A 20,432-nucleotide genomic window follows, 5' to 3' on the forward strand; every position below is an offset into this window, starting at 1 on the left:
AATACGTTTTCAAACTTATCGGCTTTAAAAGTCATGTGATGCGGTTGGTGCCTAACGATTATTGGAGTGAAAAGCGAATACCACTTACTTCGTCGAAGAATACTTGCGTTTTTCTTAGAATATGCTTCAACTCGGTGAGCTCCAAGTAATTTCTCTTCAGGGCCTCGGCATTTTGGTTCACTTCACGCAGTTCGTTCTCAAGCTTCTCGAAGGTGGCCTGTAGGATAAACGAATACTATTAAGTATTTTCACAGGTTATGGGCCAGGTCAAAACATTGCATTGTCGTAACGCAGGCCTTGCCATAATATAGGTATTGAATATTGGGCATCAAGTATTAACAGTGGAGTTCAATTCCTTGACATAATGGAGTTACTATCTAACAATTTGCTTCCCTATCAATAAATACTGAGAAGATAAGTCATACAAAATAGGACATAGGTACTTGCATATTTTACACTATCACTCTCAACAGTCTTAGATATATTTTACGAGACATAACTCTTACAGCTGGTAAATAAATTATTTTCAGATTGACAGCATGTTTTATGCATTATACAAGTTAACAATTTTCACGAGTGTACCAGATACGACATTCAAAACTAGGCCGGTTAGAACTACTGATAAATACTTTGATAAAATCTATCTGCACTCGACATTTTCCATGATGAGAAATTGTTATTGATAAAAGTCAAAACATAAGTTATTCATACAAATAAAAATGTATATATACATTATAATATATTATTGTGTACATATATAACTAATGAAATTAAAAAGCTATAGTTTGTGCGTTTTATGATGATATGCGTGACACATTATAATTGACAATAGTAGGGAAGTTACCTAACAAAAATTAATCGATAATTTAAAAATATCGAATCACTTAAAAAATTGGAATTGCAATCGAAATTATCGATTTCGTACTGACAATTCAGTGGTGCCGGCGATTTAAGATGGCCGCCCTTTTTTATCGATTTGATTTCGATTCAACAGAGTCAATCTCTATTGACATAAGTTCCGCTTCATGCATCTGAAATTTTTCAAATGTTTTCGTAACAATAATTTTTTACAGTTAATATTTATAATTTTATATTAATAAGTTAGCATTTAGCAACTTTTCGTTTTTATTCATTTACAATTATAGGAAACATTTGTTTTTGTGGATGGAATATAATTTATTACATTTAGATTTTTTTTGTTTTCTTGTAAAAAAAACCCGTAGCAAGGAATTTGAAAACTGTCACCCATATCATCTTAAAACGCACAAACTATAGACCTATAGTGAAGTTCTGACTTTATGTCTTTTCATCAGTACTGATTAAACTCTAACAGAAAAGAGCTTTGATCTAGACCAGGGATGGCGAACCAATGGCACGCGTGCCACCAGTGGCATGTGTGACGTGACATAAAATTTGGAGCACGCAAATTATTTTAACCAACAATGAAGGTTATATAGAAGGAATAGATCAACCTCTGCATAGTGAGCACCAAATTGGGCAAGTTTTGAAATAAGTATACAGCAAATCACAAAAAATAGCACATATTTTATGACTTCTTCAGAAGGATTTCTTACAAAAGGGCCCATTGATACGAAACGGTTTGCCATCCCTGTTGAGACAAAAGGGCCTGTTCTAGACCCTACTGGCAAAGATGACCACTAGGGCTAATCCCAAAGCTATCTTAGTATTTCGTAGAATCTAATAGATATTAATATTAAACACTTATGATGATTAACTTGAAATCGTATTAAGTGAAATTCTAAATGTAGTATTTAGATTTAGATTATGTAACATAATATTTTCAAATAGAAATTAATATACAGTTTAGTATGGAAGTATAAATTACTTTTTGGTTCCAAATTCCAATCACAAATACCGATTTTCAAGTGACTGATAATAATCATGAGCACTTACATCTTGCGAGATAAGATGGTTAAAATATTTTCTCACGGTCTTAACAAAGAATTGATGTTGAAATCTCCAATACAAAAATTATACAGGTATTTACCAATATTAATTATTCAGATAATTTTTTTATTTATTTGGCAGAAAAGTCGTATTATTTCGTAATGAATTCACAATAAATAATATGTACAGTATGTACAGAATTTATTTTTAATTATGTCACATAAAATTACGAAAGAGAATAAAATATGAAATAGAAATTATTCAAGAAAATCAGCATGTTTAGCATGGCTTTTCATTAAATGATACCATTCTATAGTAGGAAGGTGTCATTTATTGACTTGGTTCAAATAGACAAGATTTACTGAAACAGAAAATCTGTCTATTTGACCCAAAATCTGTGAATGATTTCATTCCTTTGCATTTCTATGAACATGCTAAGCCTATGTCAATAATAATTAGTAATTGTTACCTCAAGATCAATCATCTCCCTGGGTTGCGGTGCTTCTGGACACTCCCCTGGTATCTCCAGCATAGGGATATCATCGCGCCGGATCTCCTTCTCCAGGTAACGGAGTTTGCGTTCCATTTCATCGCAGCGACGGACTTCATTTACAAACTTCCGTTGAAATGCGTTCACGTCTGGATTTAACTGTTAATGAAAATATTATTTTCTTAATATTCGATTTTTGAATAAGTTTCAGGATTAAATATTGAATATAGAAGTGGTTGATTTGTTCTTATATACATATAATGTATAATAACTATGATAATAATAAACTAAATAGGTAGATCTCATGTAGATATTAATGTTCATTTTTTACCGATTGAGAAATAAAATAGTTTCATTTCATTTTATTTTCAATTCTTATAATATTTTGTTTATTGCTTAATCAACATAACAGAGAAAGTTTTATTATTTATTTTTCCTCTTTTGTTGGTATAATGGCTTATTATGAAAATACAATATTATGTAAGTTCTATAATATAATATATTTTATGATTTTACTATCAAATTGTCCAAAATTTATTAAACATGATGACAAAAAGTACTTACTTTTAGATTGCAACTTAACAATAGTTAAATATCAAATCACCTTTTGATAAGAATAATAAATTGAGGTGTGCTTATCAACTAATTGATTTATTTCCAAATCACATGATTTATATATTAAAAAGAAGCAGAATAACTTAAATAATAATATATATTTTGTATAATAAGCACTACACATATTAATTATAGCTTTAATGAAAGTAGAAACAAACATCCTTGCACTTTTAATCACTTATAAAACTTTTGTCTTTGTTAATAAAATGTTTTAGACATTTCATACTGTTTGGATTTGAAAAGCTATTATGAATGATAAAATATTCTTTTAGAAATGTATGCTTTATGCTTGTTTTAGTCAGTAATTAATTTTCTCACATATTATTTTTCATTCCCATTCCTTTTTATTAGGGTTCCGAACCCAAAGGGTAAAAAAGGACCCTATTACTAAGACTTTATTGGCAGTCCGTCTGTCTGTCGCCAGGCTGTATCTCAAGAACCGCTAAGACTTCTGAAATTTTCACAGATTGTGTATATCTGTTGCTGCTATAACAACAAATACTAAAAACAAAATAATATTAATATTTAAGGGGGCCTCCCATACAACAAACATGATTTTCTCAGCCTTTTTTGCTTGATCACATGATGGATGAACAGGTAGGCACTTGAAATTTTTACAAAGACCTTAAATATATGTGTACTTTAATAATTAATAATATTATTTAAATAAAATAAAAATTTAAGGGGGGTTCTCATACAAAAACACAATTTTTGGCCTATTTTTGCTCTATAACGCTATGGAACCCTTCGTGCGCGAGTCCGACTCGCACTTGGCCGATTATTTAGTTGATTTCTATAGATATGTTGCAGGTAGTTTTGGATTTCTGTGCAGCAAGTATTGCAAAAATGTAGATGGAATATCATGCTATTACAGGAGGTTAGTGACAATAAATGTTGATTGACATTTACATTACATACATTTTGTATGCTTAATGCTGTAGAAATTGAACTACTTGTATCTAAATGCGAACAGGATAATATATAGTTAACACAGACATCATAGTTATTGATCCCTACTAAAATATGAACAAATCAGGTTGTATTTGCTTTCCACAGAATCAAATGAAAGGAGCAATAAGTATCTACCGACAATGCTAACCTGTATAGGTGCATAAGATACGAAATTGTCTTCTGTGCAAAGGCAAAAATCCGGTTTGATATGAACAACGTTCCTAATTTTGAACGTTACAAATTCGATATAGGGGCGTCTTACTTACATCGCGAAATTGTACCAGCCCTAATTCACCCAGTTCAGACACGCAGGCATATGCTGCTTCACTTTGAAGAAATAGTTGACACAAAGTCATTTCCTCACTCCTAAACAACGACCCCATTTTTGCAACTTTTTACACTACACACAAATAATTTAACTAAAAAACTAGGGCTCGTCACATCCGCCCGAGAACGGAGTTCTGCCGCGACGAAACCACAATTGAATTTATGAAAAATCAATCGATAAAAAGATTACTCAGTCAAGACGTCATCGCCACTTGCGCACGCAATTGACTGTTGACACTTGACAGTAATTTGACAGTAGGCAGTTGGCACCAAGTTTTTTTTATTTTATATAATGGCACTTCGGCTATAACCATGGCCAGTGTCGAGTATAATATTATGGCGGGAAAACAATATTCTTTAATACAATTTTTTATATATTATCGTCAGGTCAGTCAGGTCTAAAGTCTAGTCAAAGTCTAAGTATAAAGTCAATACAGTCAAGAAGTCAAGTCGGTCGATTCAGTAAAGTGGTAGGACGCTTTACTGAAACTTTTGATGGAGTTTTGTAGGGAACACAAAAGAGCACGTTTCTGGTTATTACATCACTCTCTCACACTTGTGCTCGATAACGAATATTTAATGGTTAATATCCTACCAATATTACACATTAAAAACCCAGATAACACAATTTTAGGAAAATAATATAAAAACACAACATCACTCTTTCACATTCTCCCAAAAACTCCTGGCACCAAGTTGACCATGACACTTTTTTTTTTGACATGAAGCTGACGTATTATTATTTTTTTCATGATTCATATATATATATATATATATATATATACACATATATGTCTTGATTACAATATATATATTGTTGGAATCTCATGAAATTTTCATGAAATTTAGTATATAGGGGGTTTCGGGGGAGATAAATCGTTCTAGCTAGGAATCATTTTTAGAAAATGTCATTTTATTCGTGTTTTATCGAATACCGAGCAGAGCTGGGTCAAATAGCTAGTATAATAATCATTAGTAACATTGCACGTTCTTAACGCTGATTGGCTTGATTTTTGCTTACTGGCCAACTCTTATTCTGATTGGTTAATGGTTACTATCTTTTCCTATGTATCTTTGAGGTATTACACCATAGAAAAAGGGTAAGAAATGACAATGCCTCTTCATAGGAACTTTACGTTTTATTTAACCTTTTTCTCATCTTAACCATAACCTCAGAATTAGGTTCTGTCAGGCCTGTCCCACTCGCGCGTTTAGGTTCGAACTGAAAGTACCCCTTTAAAGGGGCAGATCACAAGGGACTCACAAGCGAGCGGTGACGCGCGCGTAAGATTTTTTCGTCGCATATATTATCTACGTACTGATTTAACCTCTGTGACAGAATCATTATTAATCTGATAAATATGAACAATTGAAAAAAGTCAAAGAACAATTTCAATAAAGTAATTTAAGACTTTAAAATACAAAAAAATACACAAACATAGCAAATAAACCAATTTTTTACAAACACACATAAATAAACACAAGTTACTATGCTTAAGTTGTAAAAATTCCTGACCAGCTCCTACACTATAATCGAATACAAAACTATTATAAAATATACGTTGGGTTACCTAAAATTTGATTATTACTGTAAAAAAGTTTGCTATTAGTAGCATAGTCATTAAAAGAATATTATATTTTATTTTCTAAAAGGTGACAATCTTGATTTCGTCAGAAAGGGTACCTCTTACGCAATAGAAAGAGAGCGCACATGTAGGCAAATATAATTGTAGGCACCTAGCACTGCGCGGTCGGAATTTGAACTTTATAGTATCGTAGCATGAGTTGTAATTTTTTTACACGGGTTTCACGAGAAGGAATTCTGTTGGTACTACTAATATATATTCTGTGGTTCTGTTGAACTTTCAATACTAATTTCACTTGTATCAGTCATTTTGTATTTACAACACTCTTTTAGATAACTTTTCGCACTATTTTTCAAGTCCAACTGCATTTTTAAACACATTAAAATATATCAACAACTGCTAGCTTTCTTACAAAAACAACCACAAACAAAACAACGCGTGACAATGAATTGACAATTAAAAAGCCAAGTTCAACCAATCAGAGAAGACGTTGTTGTGGGGCGCTTAAACCGACCAATCAGTGTTTTTTTTTCGATAATAACTAATGATTCGTTTCGCAATCTTACTAAGGTGACTCGCGTTTTCGCGAAAACACTACCTTTTGTCAGTAAGGTTGAAAAATGTAATCACTAATCACCATTGTCTAATTTTTATCCGTGTTTTCGCGAAGTCCCTAGAATTTTCGCGATAATTCGAGTTATCCAATTATTTTACGACATTACAGGTTTATGTGAAATTGTTGTTTTATTATACCACTACTATTCAGGCTACTTAAAATTGCATTATACAATAAAATTAACAAACAAAATTTATAAAATAAATTATAAACAAAAAACTTTTTGAAAAAAAGCTTTTATTTAAATATTCTGAAAAGATGAAAAGAAATTTCTACTTAAAAATGTTAACTATTAAGTTATAATCCTCAATATATTATACAATTTGCATGACAATAAAAGCTTGTCGTGCCATTTGTATATAAACTAGTACCAATTTATATAAGTAAGTACTTATATATAACTATATAACTGAGTAAATTGATATTATATTTTTATTATAATAAATTTATCAAGTACTGATAGATTGTTAAGTCGTCTCGCGACAAGCTTTTATTATCATGCAATTTGTACTCGTATAATATATTGAGGATTATAACTTAATAGTTAACATTTTTAAGGAGAAATTTACTTTCATCTTTTTAGACTACTTAAATAAAACCTTTTTTTCAAAAAGTTTGTTGTTTATAATTTATTTTTTGGTTTTTAGTTATCTCTGGCTAGATTTTTGCCTAAAAAGTTAAATTTCATTTAACAAAAGTGATCGGATTCAACCGGGCATTTTATGAAACCCGGCTGTCAGTCACGTCATTTCACGTCACGTTACGTAAAGTCACGACACGCCACGTAATATCACGTCACGTAAAGTCACGACACGATACGTAATTTCATGTCAAGTAACGTCACGACACGTCACAACACGTCACGTAACGTCACGTTACGACTCGTCACGTGACGTCACGACAAGACACGACATGACACACACGACACGACACGACGTATTTAGAATGGCGTTACATTATTTAATGAGCCCTTTCAATTGATACCCATATTGAAGAAGTGCATTAAAAGTAACTAATCCCCTATCTTGGATGAGCCGCCATGTTGGATGTAGAATGAAATTACATTCGTTTTCGAGTTACTCTCAAAAAGCCCTTTCATTTAATATCCATATTGTAGGACTGCATAGAAAATATTAGTTATATATTGGATTTAGAGTGATGTGATGATGTCATATTATCGTGCATGGTCATCCAAACTAAACGCGTATGCAAAATCTCAGCTCAATCGGTTAAATATATCTACTTTAAAATTGAGTTTGAAAATTCCACCGTAACATACATACTTACATATACATAAGGAGCAAGTTAAATAAAAGCTTTTAACAAACGCCTAATTACCTGCTCCTATGGCAATTGAGCAATCAGAATCGGAAATGTGGACGCGAGAATTTAAGTGATATTTTCGCGTTTCACCATTTTTCTTCAATGAAAATCTTCAAATTTTCAGCTCTATAACACGTCTTTCACTTTAATTATTTATATTAATCACAGTAACATGTAGTTTACACGGTTGCCGTACAATTTTTAATTTTATGCCATAGAGTATTGTTACGTATATTATAAGTTTATGGTTACAACAAAGGGACAAATGTCAAAAGAGTGTTGCTATTGCTAAAAAAAAGTTTTGCCTCCTAGACATTCTTGACGGACTATAGAACATTGTTTCCCGCCATTAACTCGACATTGGCTATGGTTTTATAGCCGAAGTGCCGTAATAAGAATAAAAACTTGTCTATGGTCAACTGTCAATGTCAATTGACAACACGGTTGCCGTACAATTTTTAATTTTTATTTTTATCTTGTAATTTGAAATAATATTTGATAATAAATTAAATATTCACTTACCGCGTGAGGAGAATACAATTTTACATCCAGTATTTGTAACATTGTACAATATTATGGTAATTACATACAAAAAATCTCTTTACTTGATAATTATTGGTAGTAACTCTCTAACTTCCAAATTTATTTTTAGGCTTTACTAGGAGCTCAACTAGTTATTACGTTAATAATGGTCTCGCTGATACAAAAATTAGGAAGCTATTCATTTGCTCGATGGCTATTATGTTCTCAAGGGTTGTATCGCTATTTATATCCTGATAACAATGAACTTAAAGCACTCGCAGGAGTGCCTAGAGACAAACCGAAGGGTAAGAAAGGTGGTAAAAATGAAGCAAATGGTAAACCGGAAACATTTCATGTGCCAAGAAGTCTGGATATCCAGTTAGAAACTGCACCAGTGACTGCATTGGACGTTGTACATTTGAGATTTTATACTGAGTACATTTGGATTGTGGACTTTTCTCTATACACTGCCATAGTTTACATTATGTCTGAGGTATGTATCAGTGTTATTTATAATATTATATTCATACTTATAAATACTTATATTATTTTTGTGTTATGTGTTTTCTTCAATACCATTTTATGACAGTTTAAAATTAATGCTCCAGGTATATACTTCTGTATTTCCGCTCAAAGATGAATTCAATTTAAGTATGGTGTGGTGCTTCTTAGTGGTGTTATTTTCATTGTATCCTTTTTAATCCATTAAGCCCCAAGTGGCCTCCGGCGGCCGCATAACAATTGAATATACATATTATATTGTGTCTGTGATACCCACGATCGAAGCATTAAAAGTCTCGAAAATTACGTACCAGTTTGGCCATGCCACAAAAGTAAAAAAAAAGTCATATTACAATAACTTAAAAAAAGTAGTAGGCTGTGTGAACTTATTCTAGGTGCAAGTTAATACTAATTCTCACATTATAATTTTGTAATAAAGCAAAAGTTCTGACAATAAGATATAATCATCATGGAGGAATAAAGCAGTAAACTGAACTAAATTGTTAATGGAATTTAGTACAAAAATTTTGAGGCCTGGAAAAGGAAAAATTATAGTCTTATTTTTCCAAGATAATCATGGGAAAATATAAAATGTACTTATATGAATTTCTACATGAATAGTTCCAGGTATTATCTAGAATTTGAAAATGCAAGTTATTTTTTTTCTTATTGAGGTATAGGGATAAAGAATAGCATAAAAGTATGAACTCATATTAAAGCTATATAAAGTTTCACTAAATGATTTCCTGAAATATTATTCTCAGCAAAATCTTGCTTTCATTAACAAAGCAATATTTTACAAGTGAAGAATCTATTGGCGAGAGATCAACATGCATTGTGGCATTTTGTGTGTTCCTCCTCATCGCCATGATGGTTCTGATTGTGGATGAGAATAAACTTGAAGTGGGTGTTGATCCTGCATATGATAGCTTCCATGAAAATGCATCAAAGTTTCTAGAAAATCAAGGACTTTCTTCTGTGTAAGTGTTAAAAAAATAAGCTAAGGTTTTCAATACTTTTTATTGTGACAATCAGCTTGATTGCCAAGCCAAAAATAGTGAACTTACAGAGATGGCCAAAACAAAAAAAAAAGCTAAATCTCTTGACCCTTCCCTAGTGGCCAAAACTAATGCCATTAGCCATCATGCTACGGCCACCATTTTAGAGTTGCGCGTCCACTGCATCGGAATCGGAGCGTACAGAGCTGAGGGAGCGTCGTCATTTATGAAATGCCGATGAGGTGCGTCCACTGCATTCGCATTCGGCAATTTAGGTTTTTGTAAAGTAACTGTCATCGCCTATTAACATCTGAACTGGAATCATTCGGAATTCGTTCACTGCGGATGACGTCATCAGCATAAATACCGGCATCAGGCGCATAAATGCCGATTAGGGCATCGAGACCGGGTTTTCCCGAAACCCGAAAACCCGGGTTTTGGGGGTCATGAAAAAACCCGGGTTTCAAAAATGGAACCCGGGTTTTCGAGCTTTTCGGGTTTTTCGTTTTTTTGATAATTAATAAAAGCAAGACCTGATTTAAAATGTATATAGCAAACTAAATTACAAATTATTTATTTTTATAACATATTGAGGTTTTATTATTTATATTGGTCATAATTAAACAAAATATAATATTTTAAAGTAAAAGTTTTGTTTAAAGAGCATTAAAGACTAATTGCCATAAAAATATTTATAAATAATAATTAATAATACATATTTTAAAAATCCTACCAAAACTATTCAATGTAATAAGGCCAAGTCTCTTCAAACAATCTATCCTTCACAAAAAGTTTTCAAATTTCATAGAAGCCAAGTCTTGTTAAACTTATTTTATAGTTTTCAATCAACATTCAGTGATTGACCACAGTTTTGTTTATTATGTGATCAAAGGCTTACAAAATAAAGTATAGACAGCTTCAAAGGGTTCTAACTTCTAAGTCTGCTAAAAGTATCGTAGACTTTTAATGATAAGCAAGTCAGCCACTAGTTAGTGACAAAACGTTGAAACTTGTATGGATCGTAACTGCTGATAAAATACACCAATCAACAAAGTGTTCGGAATTTTTCGGGAACCTGTCAGGAATTTTGAAGACAGTGTATGGAACAATGATAGCTTGTTTTTTGGTATTTAAAAAAAAATAATATTATTAAAATACTTTTCCGAATTTTATCGTTTCTAAAGCAATCACAGGTATCTACAATCATAAAAATCAATGATAAGTCAACAAATCTTTATTTCGTTTTGTAAACTGAAAATTTCATTCGAATGAGATATTTTTATTGCTGATTGTCAAATTACTAGTAATAATTTATACTGATCGATGTTTGGAATTATTTTTACTAAAAATATTTTTTGTGCTCTGCTGCGGTATGGCGCCCAGTCTTCTTTGCAATTTAAAGTCATTATTTTCAGTCGTCTAACTTACAAAAAACCCTTAAAGGTTTTTGTTTGTCGTTATGTTTTTTGACATTATTTGTTATATTCACTATTATTAAGACTATGCAATCAGTAAAAAGGTTCAAGGAAAGTAACCAGCCCCTAGAAACTGACAAAACCATGCCGAGGAGTTTCCATCAAGTATAATCTGAATCCATATTTTTGTATTGCGGTCTGGCAAATGCGGCAGATTGCTTTTCATTGCTTGAGAGACTGATTTTGGTAACACATAATAGGACGAATGGTGGTTTTCTTTAGCCGGCCGTGGATGTCATACTCACTGCGGAATTATTAAAACACGTGATTTTAGGGAATCGAGATGAAATATAACAAGCAGAGTTTTTACCAGCACCAGCGCCAGAGACAATTTCTTGTGTGTAACAGCATGCGAACCATGGGTTTAATCTTCCAAGTCATTCAAAGCAACCTTCCGCATTTGCCATAATATTATGGTCTGTTCTGATCAATTATATGAAAGAAGCTTTGAGGTGTAGTGCAATGAAAGATTTTTTAATTTAAGATTTTCCACTAAGTTAGATGACAGAAAAGTTACCTTAAATTGCAAAGAACATTCGGCTTCTTACCGTAGCAAGGCAGACAAAAGGCAATTTCAAGTAAAAACTAGGCACAAACATTTGATTACAGGTATAATGTATGCCAACATCAATTAGGACTAAATAATTATTAATAACTTGATAATCAGCAATAAAAATGTAAAAGATTAAATAAAGATTTGTTGGCATACGTTTTATATTTAAGGTTATTCTTCCATTTACTGTCTTAAAAAAATATTGATAGATTTTTATATTTTTCATAAAATACAAATACATTTAATAATATATGTAATTTGGAGGTGAAGCTTGTTGTAATACTTAATCTTGGCCCGAAAATCTGAATCCCTAGCTTTGATAAGATCCAATATTATATAATAAAATAAGAGATGTAAATAGTAGCTTCTATAAAAGTATGGTACGGCCGTGGCCGTTCACTCAAGACTTGTTTGGGCACTGCCGTGACCGCACACTATGGTATTTAATTAGTATTTTACTGGAAAGTTGTTGGCAATCGCTGAAAATCATATTTAAAGTATTTTCGCATCGTTAGCCTTTGAATTTTAAGAAAACCCGAAAAATACCCGGGTTTTCATTTAAAAAAACCCGAAAACCCGGGTTTTGAAAATTGGGTCACCCGCCCAAATGCCGATCCAGTGTACGCAGTTCCATAGAACTCAATACAAAGTAACAAATCCGTCTGCTCCGCTTGCGATCCGGTGGACGCTTACCTTAAGCGAGAACAAAATCGTAAGGTACTACCACGCGACGTCGCGTAGTCGGCCACAGGGTAGTGGACTGATTCACGCGACGGCGCGTGATGTGGCAATAATAAAAAAAAAAAAAAAACGCAATATACGTGTTAAACTAGTGCCCAGTATGTAACTTCCAGAAATTGCGAAATATCAAAGCTTAAAATTTATATTTGACATAAATAAAATTAAAAATTAATTTTTAACCTCATGTGTTTCAGAGGCCCAGCTTCCAAGTTGATATTGAAGTTTTCCTTTGCAGTTTGGGCTGCTATCATTGGTACATTATTCACATTTCCTGGTCTGAGAATAGCACGAATGCATTTTGATTCATTAAGGTAACATTTATGAATTATGTAATTTACCGTCTTTTATATTATATTATTGTTAAAAAACGTTGTAATTTTACATTAAAAAAAATATTTCAAATAAGTACTAATATAATATTATGTATTTATGATTTCAGATATTATAATGAAAATAAAGTAAAACAGTTGTTGCTGAATTTGAATTTTGCTTTACCCTTTGTACTTGTGTTGTTGTGGATTAAACCAGTGACGAGACACTACATTACAGTGAGGATCTTCAGTGGAATAGAAAAACCTTTGTAAGTAATATTCTAAAGTGCAAAACTATAAGGATGATGCGATATTTTTATTTTTGTGTTTATTTTAAAGAACTCCATGTAGACACTGGAATTTACTGCAAAAATGCGGTTTAAAATTGTCAAATTAAATTTTGGCGCCACAACGGATCTATGGTCTGTATGACGTCACTATATTAACTGTTTGACAATTTTTTAATAATTTTTTATTATCTATGGACGCTTCACTTGTCATGGCCCGCGTTCCATTTAGCGTTAAAAATGATCAAAACGCTCAAATTTACGCTAAATGGAACGCATGGGGATAGCATGTGTAACATTTTTTTTTTATGAAATAAGGGGGCAAACGAGCAAACGGGTCACCTGATGGTAAGCAACTTCCGTCGCCCATGGGCACTCGCAGCATCAGAAGAGCTGCAGGTGCGTTGCCGGCCTTTTGAGAGGGAATAGGGTAATAGGGGAGGGTAGGGATGGGAAGGAATTAGGGGAGGGTAGGGAAGGGAATAAAGTAGGGGATTGGGCCTCCGGTAAACTCACTCACTCGGCGAAACACAGCGCTAGCGCTGTTTCACGCCGGTTTTCAAAATTAGTAAAAAACAATCTTCTATATATATAAAAATGGATTTTCAAATGTGTTAGTCGCGCTAAAACTCGAAAAAGGCTGAACGGATTGGGCTAATTTTAGTCTCAAAATATTCTTAGAAGTCCAGGGAAGGTTTTAAAGTGACACGAAGTTCACCGGGACAGCTAGTATTTTATAAAATATTAACCTTGCAGTGGCCCTTCCTTTATGTTTTTTTAACGTTTTAATAGCAAAATTTTCATAAATATTATACATATTTGCATGTTCCCTATTCTAGTATGCAATTTAGTCTAAGCTACCTAAGGCTATCTTGCAAACCACTTACTGGCCGTATTGTCACCTCATTTTTGAAAACAGAATGGTAGCTTAAATGCTACTGTGGTCTGTGGAATAAACAAACATACATAGACTACAAACATCATCATTCATCATCTAGTGCCCTCTTCATATATCGAAGTTCGGCAGTCAGCAGGTTGAATTTCTTCCGGTCCTGGGCTAATTTCTGTGGGTAGCTACATCTGTAGCCCTAACATGGCCACCAATAGAAATGCGAAAGTATAGACAAACTGGGGACATAAACATAAGGTGCCGTTCCGATCTTTACCGCGGCAAATCGCGACCGACGAAAATTCTATTAAAATGACACTTTATGATAGGCTATAGTATATGTCATAAAGTAGGATAATATTTGAATTTGTAGTACTATAGTCTGTCATAAAGTGGCATTTTAATTGAATTTTTCGAAACGAAAAAAGATCGGAACGGCACCCTAAATTTGTTTCCACAGTTTGTCTATACTTTCGCATATCTACTGATGGACATGCTAGGGCTACTGGTCCATTCCTTTATATCATCTATCCATTTTCTTGGTCTACCAGGTGGTCTCTCTATGATCAACCATATAAATTCATATTGGGATCCTCTACCAACATAATATTATGTTTACCTCATAACAATGATATATATCATTTCAGAATGACCTCCGATGCATTTGACACACTCCGACTTGTACTTGTGGTGGTAACAGTGGTGTTAAGGATTGTGTTGATGCCGCGGCAGCTGCAGGCATACCTCGACATGGCACAGAGGAAACTCGACCAACAGAAGAAGGAGGCTGGCAGAATCACCAATATTGACTTGCAAAAGAAGGTATGGTAACGAAAATTCGACCTTTTTTAATGAGTGAAGTGGTTCTTTTAATTGAATTAAAAAATAGAATTAAATTTCAAAGTTTTAATGAAATTTTGTGACTAACCTTTTATTTTGTGACCATATTTTAACCCATCAATCCCCAAGCGGCAGCCGGCTGGCGCTTAACAAATAACAATTGAAAATCTATTGTGTCTGCGATACCCACGATGGCGGTGTTAATAACTGCAACATAACATTGCTATAAAACTATAACACTTCTTTTTCGTCTAGTATAGCCATATTCAGTAGGCATCTAACCGTTTCTATTAAAACAACCCAATCTTCCTACACTAGTAAAAGGCAAAATCATAAGCCATCCACATGCTTAAATATTAATGGCAGATATAATATTATGGCTGGGCGCTGGCAGTGATATAACTACTGTTAGCGCGCGAGTTAAACGCGGAACTCAGAAATGCGGTAGTGCTGTGAGTTGTGACCTTATTAGAATTAATGATGTCGAATAAGTCGATATGTCGATACATTTCAAATACGCTTTTAGTTTTACTTAACTCAAATGCATTTAACTGGCTCGCTAACAATAGTTTAAATTTCCACTTTTACTTAAGTGTTGCAATTGGCTACTATAATATTAAAGCTTTTATTATATAGATACGACGAAACGTTTCCAGAAAAGGTAGGTAGTGCCCTTGCGCTTTGCTTAGCTCGTCTTGGTGGGGGCACTACTGTGCACCCAGATTATAGAGTGATTTGGTATATTCCAGATAGCATCAGTCTTCTATTACCTATGTGTGGTGGCCCTTCAGTACATCTGCCCCATAGTGATGTGCCTCTACCTAACACTCATGTACAAGACTCTGGGCGGCTACTCGTGGACATCACTATTCTATGAAGGACAGACAGAATTCCCTAAGGAGGTTGTAACACTTGAGGGTATGGAACAATTCCAAATGGCGTGGGAGAATCTAAAAATGGTATATATAATATATTATCATTTAGATTTTAGTTTTTTTTATATCGCGGGATACAAATATATTATCATTTTTTTTTTATCGCGCGAAACTGAACATTGCCTAGCTATTTGACCGAGCTTAGCTCGGTATTCAATAAATGACGAATAAAATGACATTTTCTAAAAATTAAAGGGGTGTATATATATATATATATATATATATACAGGGTGTAACAAAAATAAGTGATAATACTTTAGGATGTGTACGTGTTCCTTGTAGAGAGTTCACTGTGAAAGTAGCAGCGCTGAAAGACCAACATTTTTTTTCACTTTTGTATGGGGAAACTCGTGACGCTCGGACCCTTGCCCATACAAAAGTTAAAAAAAATTTTTCGTCTTTCAGAGCTGCTACTTTCACAGTGAACTCTCTACAAGGAACACGTACACACCCTAAAGTATTATCACTTATTTTTGTTACACACTGTATATATATATATATATATATATATATATATATATATATATATATATATATATATATATATATATATATATATATATATATATATATATATATATATATATATATATATATTTATATATATAATACAAGAATTGCTTTTAAATATATAAGATTACTTGCATTATACATAGTTATACCCTCCTTGGATAGCTTAATCCTAAAACAGGTGTCTTACGAGTTTGTAATGATTAATGACATTAATGTTGATATTTTCGCAACAAAGGAATCATAATTCTTTAAATAAGAATATATTTTTCCTGTCAAACAGATGTACTTATTAATAAATTAAAAAAATACACTTACATAAATGATTGGTCTCGCGCGCGCGCTCGACTAGATACCGCGCTGTATAGAAAACACAGATTCCCGAATGCGGCACCTCAATATTGTAGTGTGTGCAAAACAATGCACAAATATTGTTGTGTGCGTAGATAATCGGGTTGCCAGATACGTGACTGGTGCCCAATCAATGGGGAAAAATTAGTTGCTGTGGTCTTGTAATTTATTATTATTGTATAGTAAGTGCTGATTTTTCAATCACCTGATAAACTTTACCATTGGAATAAAGGAATGCATAGTCTCACTACGCAAACTGGCATTTTGCTACGGACGTAACTTAAAATGTCGAAAATTATCGACACATCTACCTCACCCGAAGCTTGCGGCGCGATTTTTTGCCGCTGCCGCCGCCGTATCAGGGGTATGATTTGTTGCCGCATTTTCAAGTACTCCGACGGTATCTAGTCGTAGCGCGAACGCGAGACCAATCATTCATCTAAGAAAATACAGATGTTTTCAGATCAGATTTCTTTAACAAAGTTTTGTAATGGAATATTTTTTTCTCTATCATAGCTCCTATTCGGACTAATTCATGAATCTAAATAATTTTCAGATCTTCACCTGGGAAGTGTACCGCGGAGTGTTCGGCTTTGCGACCTGGTGGAGCATTTTTTCAATATTCATCACCACATCCCTTGGTAGCATGTACCAAACTTATTTCAGGGTATCATGATTACTTCACTTGACACACTTTTATACCAAATACAATTATTTTGTACTGTACAAATTGTGAACAGGCAATAATGTTGGAGTAATTTTAAACAGTAATTACTAATTTGAGATCATGTAATGTAAAGGTAAAAATATGGTGTATTGAGTTAAAATTTGCATGTGTTATTTTTTTTTCTAAATTGCCTTTGTGTTATAATATGGGTCAGTGTCACTTTACAAAGATAAAAGAATAACAATACTTTTAAGTTTTATGTAATTTGTAAACGTTTTTAATTATTGTTATCAAAATAATCTTGACAATTAAATATAAGTAAAGTGGTAGATTTGGGAATGACGAAGAAAATAACTGTTTCATAATGAAAATCTTAGTATAAGTATGCTTTACTGTTTACGTTATTACTTATATTGTGTGTTGAAAATTACCTGCCATAGTTTAGCCACTTTTATAAGCTTATGTCTAAAGGTCTGTTTTTTTGTTGTCTGATCAAAGCTACTTCAAATACAGCAAAAACTGCGCATTTCTGGTGCTGCGTGAGTTTGTGTGACAGTTGCAATCACATATTTTATAAATAATGCGTTCTGTGGTTGTAACACAATGCCTCTCTATTACATTTTGTTTGTGTTGTTTAAACGCATGGGTCTTAACTGCGCAGTTACCGGTGTGTCTAAATAGGGTTATTGCCTACGAATAATAAAAACTAAGGAAAATTAACTCCGTCAAAGAACATGTTCCACAATACTTGTCAAAAAAGTGTACCTTAGGTACACATTTCAATACATTTGCAAAATTTAGGTGACCTTGAGTGGTACTAGGGTGACATTACTTTGGACGTTACATGATAGATCAAAAGGAACCAAATTTAAAACGGTAATAGTATGGGAGTTACGATTCCTTAGTTTTTATTATTCGTAGGTTATTGCCTATTAGGGTATCCTCTAACGGCCGTGCCCAATATTTGATCTATCTCTGGTTTTGCCCTACTAGAGATAGGAATAGCTCAGATTAGACATTAGAGACATATATTTTATGTCAATTGTGAGCTATTCCTATCTCTAGTAGGGCAAAACCAGAGATAGTTCAAATATTGGGAACTGCCGTTAGAGGATACCCTAATAGGCAATAACCTACGAATAATAGAAAGTCCATATTGTCAATTGTGTATATATTGTAGGATTGTGAATGTTGTGTCTTTTTCTGATAATATTATGTTGTAAAAGTTGCTTTACAAATAAGGAAAAAAACATGAAAACTCATGCAATGTTGCAACTATATTCACATTGTGGACTTTTTATATTGTTAATTTATAGGTGGTTATACAAACTTTCATTAAATGAAATTTTCTCATAATCATACGCACATTACTCTATTGGATTATAGAATATTTGTTAATACTTAATAGTCATTAATTTGTAGAAATGTACAAAAACTAGTCTGTTTATTAATTTATGTAACATGTCACATTAAAAACAATGCCTCTATTTGACTATTTATGCAATCCTACAAAAGTTGCGTCCACCGTATCGGGATCGGTACTAGGCAGTGCCTAAGTACTAGCTGTGGTACTAGGTATATTAACTTTGTGATCGGTACTAGTATCGATTTGTATGCCAAAAATCCGTTAGCCGAGCGTACGCAGTTTTTGTGGTAATATTTATAACGACTATTTTATTTATACCAAGTTTATTGTTTTTTCAACCATAAGCATTTATTTGTTACTAAATAATTATGTTTTTTGTGACTTTAGAACACAAATTATTTATGACGTGAATTTAGTTGATATAGTGATAGTTTTGTTTTATTTATTAAAAGTTTTTAAGCCTGAATTGTTTGGTTTGCATTAAATAATCATACATAGGGTAAATGACTAGTGATTGGACAGTACCAGTCATTGGACAAACAACAAAAACACAATATTTTTAAGGTTGCATAAGAAACTGCCTGTTTTTGCCCGACTGCCAGGAGGGTTATTAAAGTGATAAAACGCCTGATTTTAAAGCAAAACGGACTACCCGTTTTTAAGCAACCTTAAAAATATTGTGTTTTTGTGCTCTGTCCAATGACTAGTACTGTCCAATCACTAGTCATGTTCACCCTATATCCACTTGCACTGTTAGCTCCTTATTACATAATAATAATATGTGGGATAACATTTTTAGATCTGGACTAAAGCTTAGTACTTAAAATAAACTAAATATCATAATAATATTATATAGAATTCGACTGCTGCAGCCGTATTGCTTAGGATGTATATAAGGTCAAATGAAAGTACTAAATATGTAAAAAATTGGACACCCAGACACTTATTATTAATTATAATGATTATTTATATTTAATAGATTTTTAAGGAATTAGCTGTTGCCATTATTGATTACGAGCAAAAAAAGTAAAAAAAATATGTTTGTTCTATCATGGGAGGGGAGCCCCCCAATATTAATTTTTCCCTCGATTATTGATGGATCCCATGATCCCATCATTAAGTCACAACTTTTGTGAACATGGTACCAAATTGGAGTAAACCCTATACAACAAAAGAAAAATAATCGTTAAAGCCCGTAAAGCGTCTACCACTTTACTGAATCGACCTACTTGACTCCTTGACTGTAAGTATTGACTTTTAATTTCGACCTTGACATATAAACTACGAATAATAAAAACTAAGGAAAAGTAACTCCGTCAAAAAACATGCTCCAGAATACTTGTCAAAAAAGTGTACCTTAGTAGTTATGTCTATTGTGCCTTAGGTACACATTTCAATATTTAGGTGACCTTGAGCGGTACTAGGCTGACGTTACATGACAGATCAAAAGGAACCAAATTTAAAACGGTAATGTAATAGTATGGGAGTTACGATTCCTTAGTTTTTATTATTCTTAGCTTAAAAAGAAACGATGCTGCTTGAAAATTGTACGCAACAAATAACAATACTATTTTCCCGCCATTTACTTGTCACTGGCCATGGTTTTATAGCCGAAGTGCCATAATAAAAATAAAACGAAAACGCGAACACGACTAGTGAGTTGAAAGATA

General features: G+C 33.0%; 2 protein-coding genes across 6 annotated transcripts in view; one reads left to right on the top strand and one right to left on the bottom strand.

Annotated features, from left to right (window-relative positions):
* The window catches only part of LOC121726889 (V-type proton ATPase 116 kDa subunit a1), a 30,809-nt gene extending 26,297 nt beyond the window's left edge, over positions 1–4,512 (bottom strand). For all 5 annotated transcript variants that reach the window (XM_042114529.1, XM_042114528.1, XM_042114532.1 and 2 more), the window contains exons 1-3: positions 4,231–4,512; positions 2,378–2,557; positions 89–217 (exon numbers count right to left, since the gene is read on the bottom strand). In XM_042114529.1, coding sequence (XP_041970463.1) covers positions 89–217; positions 2,378–2,557; positions 4,231–4,347 — 426 coding nt within the window. In that variant the 5' untranslated portion in view covers positions 4,348–4,512. The remainder of the gene's footprint in view (positions 1–88; positions 218–2,377; positions 2,558–4,230) is intronic.
* Positions 4,513–8,285: 3,773 nt separating this feature from the next.
* LOC121726892 (transmembrane protein 161B) lies at positions 8,286–17,613 on the top strand. Its single transcript, XM_042114534.1, has 9 exons — positions 8,286–8,394; positions 8,469–8,831; positions 8,947–9,026; positions 9,604–9,819; positions 12,801–12,917; positions 13,046–13,186; positions 14,741–14,915; positions 15,683–15,892; positions 17,286–17,613. The coding sequence occupies exons 1-9, from the start codon at positions 8,392–8,394 to the stop codon at positions 17,403–17,405; spliced, it is 1,425 nt and encodes a 474-aa protein (XP_041970468.1). The 5' UTR covers positions 8,286–8,391; the 3' UTR covers positions 17,406–17,613.
* Positions 17,614–20,432: the final 2,819 nt, after the last annotated feature.

Source organism: Aricia agestis, chromosome 5 (genome assembly GCF_905147365.1).
Source record: "Aricia agestis chromosome 5, ilAriAges1.1, whole genome shotgun sequence".
NCBI classification, from domain to species: domain Eukaryota; kingdom Metazoa; phylum Arthropoda; class Insecta; order Lepidoptera; family Lycaenidae; genus Aricia; species Aricia agestis.